We start from the raw sequence: 7,022 nt of genomic DNA on the forward strand, positions 1-7,022 counted from the left end.
GCATTATCCCTTTTATTTATTTCAGTATAGTAATAATATTTTAAACTGAATAAATATAATTATAAAAATGAATTCAACTTCAATATTTCCACAGAAGAGTCATACACAAATGCTCACCCTCTTATAAACAAATGCTTTAACATGTTTTATAAATCCGGGAAATAACCCGTACTCTTTCTAAATTTTGACAATCACAATTTATACATAACATACAGTACACGGAAGTTATTGTTGTGAATTAATGTTGTTTTATTTTAGAGGGATGTCTTCCAATAATAAGTATCCATTCTGACGAGGGCTTTATTTCTCCGGTGCGCAAAATATATGCATATGGAGATGTCATCACTGTGTACTGCAGAAGAGAATTGGACCTTATTGGAGATGAACAACTGATTTGTTTAAATACTGGATCCTGGCTTGGAGAGATTCCAAGATGTTCCACACAAGGTGAACAAGCAAGCGTACATTAAATAATAAACATCCATTCACCCCAGTTACACTAAATTTCAAAAAAATGTCAAACCCGGGAGTAGAGTATGCTATCAAATTTCATAGGGTATGACGTCATATAAGTCGTGTTGGTCCTCCCCTGTTGTTTGGTAAGACGTGCCGGCAAAAATGCTTGGTAGACCGCAGAGGAATAATTTGGAATTCTGTTGTTGCATCATCCGCCATCAATTTGTTCCGATTAAGGAGTATCGAAATATGCATACACAATAAATTGAAAAAAAGGTATATGTACACTGCAAAAAGCGCGTGTCTAAACATGTTTGATTCCTAAACACCAATGTCAAATTCTAAGATATCATTATATTAAATTCCTAAACACAGGCCATCAAATTCCTAAACATGTGTAGCATATTTACAAACATGTTTAAAAAAGTGGTGCAAGATAGTGTTTAGAAAAGTGTCTAATTCCTAAACACGCTTTTTGCAGTGTAATATTAAAGTTCCGTAAAGGTCGGCCAGTCCAGTGCGTCTTTATCATGTATCATCAGAATGTGTGGTACAGCTAACATGAACACAAAAATATTAACAGGGTATCAAACACTAATACTACAGGTTGTATCAAAATTACTGTTCTTCGTCCGTTTTTTAAATGTGTGCCTCTTCCAAACTGGATCAGCTTCTGAGCCAAGGTTTGTCCTCAATGAACTGTCATAGACAGGCCAGTGAATCCTCCGGCTGGAAGCGGTCATTAAATATTTCGCGGTCAGAGGGCGCCTCATGACTTCAGTGATCCGAGGGTTTACGATGATTGTGAACTAGACTGGAATTTTGTCATATCATGAGGGCTCTGATTAAGAGCTACCACACAATTTTATGAAATTGCCCAATTTTAAACTATTAGGTATATGGTCTAGTTATTTCCAATGGATCGAAAAGTACCTTTGGACTTGAGATGCAAAAACGGTAAATTATGGGTTTTTTTTGATACTGGCTGTAAATCAATTGTATATATTTGTAACATTATTTTAGTACGTTTAAAGAGTTAATTACGATTGTTTTGATAATAGCAGAAAACATACCTTTGGGTACATTCACAACTGTCTCGAGAATGTAACTTGTCGATTAACGTTATGACCGGCGCCAAAATGAGACCATTGCCCATCACTTTACAAATATTACGACAGGTCTAATCTTTTTTCTGATAGCAATGGTTGCAAAAATGTATTGTTTGTACTATCTACGTCTTCTACTAATATAGACAAGAATTTTGCAATCATTAACATTTCTAGGAAATGATTGAGGGCAACCGGTTTCTCCCAAACTGATCAGGAAGTAAGTCATAATATTTCTGCACTGCAAATGCAGGGAGATGTCCATATTGTCTTTCTACACTTATTGTGTTTTACGTATACCTGTTGCACACAACCAGTTTATGGAGTGAACATAATTGTAGGGTTGTTCTCCTCTGCTGTTGATTATTCCTATCCCATATATCTACCCAATAAGGTTGCCCGTGCATAGTAGTATCTCCCTAGTTTGACATTGAAGTCTCCCACCATTATGAGGTTTTCTTGATCTTCTTGATTTTGATAGGATACTAGCCAACACTCCTGGTGGAGTCAAGGGGGTAGGTTGTAAAGCGGTTCTTAGTCTCTGTTTAATTTCTTGGTTTCTTGTAGATGTTGGGTTGCGACAGGTTTAAGTTGAGTGGAATCTGATATGTTGACCAAATGATTTGGAAGATCGTTCCAATCGCTAACTGTTGTGGCTAGGAAGGCAAATTTGTAAATGTCTCTGTTGGCGTGAATTTGTTGATAAGATAAGCACAGTTGTTGTGGGCCGTGATTGATGTTTGGGAGGCTGAAGCAAATTTCATTTTAATTTCATTTCTGGATTTCTTTGTTCATATTGTTTTCATATTCATTCATATGAATCCCAACAACACGATGGAGCATTGCCCATCAGTGGTCTGGCAATGGTCTTGTATTGCAGTGGTTTGGTGTTCTTAACAAGATTATTATAGGTTCATTTTGATCAATCAATCAATCAATCAGATTTATTTTATTTCCATCAAAATTACAACAAAATACAATAATTACAAAAAGTATAACACGATGGAGGAGGTACAACGATAAGCAAAGCCTGTAAATGCTGCACCCCCTGTATAATTACATTATACAAATTAAAACAACAACAACAAAACGAGGATCTGTAGCCAAAAATTTTTAAACACAAATATAATCAATCAATCAATTTAGATATAATGTTGTACTATAATCACGAGTATTTAACATTAACATTAACATATAGTAAATTACAAACACTGATATAAAGCATAAAAGCAATGATAAACAACTTTGAGATGACATATTAAGTGGAGGCAATGATTTAACAGAATGATTAACAGAAATATTACACTATAATAATGAAGCAAAACATGCTTAGATCTACTTGTCATTCAGTAAGGCATGTAAATGTTGGTAGCCTGTCTAATCTCATAAGGTATTTGATTCCAAATGTTTGGACCATTGGAGATAACAGTACTTGTTTTGTGCAGTTGGTAATTATGCTTATTTCTAGTATTATAACTGTGAATATCCTTAAGACTCTTAAACATAGCATCAAAAATGGTAACATACCTTGGGTATACGTATACATAAAAATAGACAACTTTTTCTTGTACATATCAAATATATCAAGAACATTGTATTTATCAAAAACATAACATGACATAACATAACATAACAACGACGCTTGATATAGCGCAATACCCAAAATATGAACATTGCGCTTTACAAATATACAAAAATAACAACAGCAAAATACATTAGAAAGCATATGTTTTAAGACCCTTTTTAAAAGATTCAACTGTGAGAGCAGTGCGAAGTGTAGCCGGTAACTGGTTCCAGAGGGTTGGACCAGACACACTAAATGAACCATCACCAATTTTTCTCTTACTCCTGGGGATGACAAGGCGAGTAATATCAAGCTCAGAGCGAAGGCCCTTCCTAGGTGGAATGTAGGTAGCGATGTAGTCAGTGAGATATATCGGTGATAGCCATTTAGCACTTTGAATACGTGAAGAAGAATTTTAAATCGAATTCGTTTATCAACCGGTAACCAGTGAAGCGAGTTTAACAAAGGAGATGTAGAATGACGGCGCGGAACTTGGTAAACTATGCGAGCTGCCCGATTTTGTAGGCGCTGTAGACGAGCAAGATCTTTTAGGTTGCATCCAAACAGGAGTGCATTGCCATAGTCAAGTTAAGATAAAATAAGTGCCCGCATAGCATTTGAGGAAGCATCCTGATCTATGAATCTGCTTATCTTAGCCAAGTTCCACAGTAAGAAATTAATTGATTTGCACATGGATGTGATTTGATTAGACATAGTCATAGCAGCGTCAAAAATGATACCCAGATTTTTAATGGTGGGAGATGGAACAATATCAGCGCAAACAATTTGTATTGTGATCTCAGACAATCTGGTGATGTTATATTTCGAAGCAGCAATAAAAAATTCTGTCTTAGAGTCATTCAGTTTTAGCATGTTGTTCAACAGCCAAACACGAAGCTCCTCGACACAAGATGTTATTTTGAAAATTGCAAAATAACATCTTGTGTCGAGGAGCTTCGTGTTTGGCTGTTGAACAACTAAACATGCTAAAACTGAATGACTCTAAATGAATCTTGAATGGCTTAAATACGGACTATGAGACATTATTCTTAAAGCTCTTTTTTTGTAGCTTAAATAATTTGTTTATATACTTTGTAAATGTTAGGTTGTTGGTGAATTCCAATTTTAGCACTGAGTGACCTATATTATAGATGACCTTTTGGGTGGGGGTGCGTGTGTGAGTCTCATAAGGAAGCATGTGCTTGGGTTGAAATGCATTTGTCATTTAGATTCCCAGTTCATCATTTTGTTTAGGTCACTTTGAAGATCAGATGCATCGAAGTCATTTTGCACTTATCTGAATAACATACAGTCGTCCTCAAAGGTGGATGAATATTATTTGAGAGGTCATTAATGTAAGCAAGAAATAATAACGGCCCAAGTTACGCGCCCTGGGGCACACCAGAGGTAACTTTACTCCAGTCTGAGTGCTCCCCGTTAACCCCTACCTGTTGGTTATGGCACTTTCGGAAGTTAGAAATCCTAAAACATGAGTTTGAATTTGATGCCGTAGTTTACTAGTGTGAGCAATAATCTGTTCTGTGGGACAGTGTAGAATACCTTGCTAAAATCTATGATAATTATATCAACTGGTGAATGATTATCAAGGTTTTTAGCAAGGTAACTTACAGTCAGAATAAGTTGCCACTCACATGAGTGATCGCGCCTAAAATGTATTTGAAAAGAATGAAAAATCTAACAAAATGAGCCATAATATTGGAATGAATGATGTGCTCAAATGTCTTACAACGAATTGAGGTAAGGCACGCAGGACGATAATTTGCAGCATCAGCTCTAACTCCCTAAATCTTTGTGTCTTGGGTACTAAGTATTCTCTGTATGTGGCGCTGGTGGGTATTTAAACGTATCACCCTCTGTTTATGAGGTAATAGACAGGATTATATATGCCTAAATTAATGTTGAACTTGACAGTGATAACTCTTAGTGGGAGTGCTTCGTAGCTCTAGAGACACTGGGGAAGTGCTTGAGATACCTTGATCCGCACCCTATGTTTATCAAAAAAGAATGGTTGTGAATATACCATTATAATTTTTGACTTAATTGACATTCTTAGATAGTTCCACACCGATCACCACAGCCGTTGGAGTTGGAGTTGGAATCGTTGTGATCGTTGCTCTAGTAGCCAGTGTGATATATTGTAAAAGGTATGGAAAGCATTATATTGTTTCTGTGTTCAACATCTGAAGAGTTTGGTTCCATGTGCTTTGTGCACAATTTATTTGAAGATATTAGTACGAGTAGCAGTAACCTTGCCAATCTAATAGCATTTGACCACTAGAATAGTTATAACATTTTTGGGTTATCTTCTAAAAAATGATTGCAAATCTCGTTAGCCTCCCACGAGCTTAGAAGAAAATAATAACTATAAAAGATAATTATTGTTTTTGTTCCAAAAGAAGCTAAATTAAATGGCAGTCATTTTTAAAATTTGCATTGGAGAATTGTCTTTCTTTCTTTCTTTCTTTCTTGCTGTCTTTCTTTCTTTCTTTCTTTCTTTCTTTCTTTCTTTCTTTCTTTCTTTCTTTCTTTCTTTCTTTCTTTCTTTCTTTCTTTCTTTCTTCCTTCCTTTCTTTCTTTCTTTCTTTCTTTCTTTCTTCCTTCCTTTCTTTCTTTCTTACTTTCTTCATTCATTCATTCATTGATTTATTTATTTATTTATTTATTTATTTATTTATTTATTGGTTTATTTATTTACTTATTGTTTTATTTATTTATTAATTAATTAATTAATTAATTTATTAATTTATTAATTTATTTATTTATTTATTTATTTATTTATTTATTTATTTATTTATTTATTTATTTATTTATTTATTTATTTATGTATTTATTTATTTATTTATTTATTTATTTATTTATTTATTTATATCTTAGGCAAAATAAAACAAAACAAGGACATTCTGCCGACTCTACTCCCACGCCACCCACGGGACAATATGCAAGTAATACTGTAGTGGTGACAGAAACTCACGATGCAGGTACTGAAATACCTCTTGACAATATGGGATATGAAAGTCTAGGAGCTGATAGAGATACGCATAACTATCAGGGAATCTACGCAGATATTTCTAACTAAGTTGGTTATAACGGAACAACGATATGACGATACTGATGGGTTTTATAAGGATAATACAGTAGCGTAGCCAGCGGGGGTGGGGTCTCAGGTGGGGCAGAGTACCCCCCTGACAAAAAATGAAAGAAAAAAAGTGCCCCTCTGACAAAAAATAAAAGAAAAAATCAGGAGGGCAAAGGAAAAGAAAAGGGGCAACAAGCCCTTTTCTACCGATATTCAGTGTAAAAAATAGTGCAAAATACAAATGTACGCGCGCACATTGTATAGAGATAAAGCCTTTCCATCCTGATAATGGGCAAAAATAGTGTTAAATACCAAATTTGTGCGCGCTACGCGCCACATCGTCCCAATAAAGCCTTTTTTGGAAGCTCGTTGACATACAGTCTTTATGTATTGTGTGATGCAACTGTAATTTTTTTCATCTGTGCCCCCGACATTTTATGTTGCCTCCCTCTGAAAAAAAACCCGCTGGCTACGCCCCTGGGATAATATGTGTATTAATAATAAGACTGACTTTAAATTTGAAAACCCAGGAAAACGAAAGAAATGCTTATTTCCGTTGAGGGCCCCTTTCAACATCGGAACGAGTTGGGAAGATTCAAGAGCTAAGACTCTACTCATATCGAAACTGCCTGCGAAAAATATGTATATACTGACGGACTAACGCCCTTCGAAGGACGGAATTCTCCCATGGTTCATATAACTAACTCTAAATGCCCTAACATTCTGTGCAAATCAACAATTAAAAACCATGATGAAGTAGATTAAGTTGAGCACAATGTTTATTTATGGATGTTTTTGG

General features: G+C 35.2%; 1 protein-coding gene across 1 annotated transcript in view; it reads left to right on the top strand.

The window, feature by feature from the left end:
* The window catches only part of LOC140167730 (uncharacterized), a 59,548-nt gene extending 53,260 nt beyond the window's left edge, over positions 1-6,288 (top strand). The window contains exons 7-9 of the mRNA XM_072191025.1: positions 259-447; positions 5,201-5,291; positions 6,022-6,288. Of these exons, the coding sequence (XP_072047126.1) occupies positions 259-447; positions 5,201-5,291; positions 6,022-6,223 (482 nt within the window). The 3' untranslated portion in view covers positions 6,224-6,288. The remainder of the gene's footprint in view (positions 1-258; positions 448-5,200; positions 5,292-6,021) is intronic.
* Positions 6,289-7,022: the final 734 nt, after the last annotated feature.

This window comes from Amphiura filiformis, chromosome 13, assembly GCF_039555335.1.
Source record: "Amphiura filiformis chromosome 13, Afil_fr2py, whole genome shotgun sequence".
Classification (NCBI taxonomy): Eukaryota; Metazoa; Echinodermata; class Ophiuroidea; order Amphilepidida; family Amphiuridae; genus Amphiura; species Amphiura filiformis.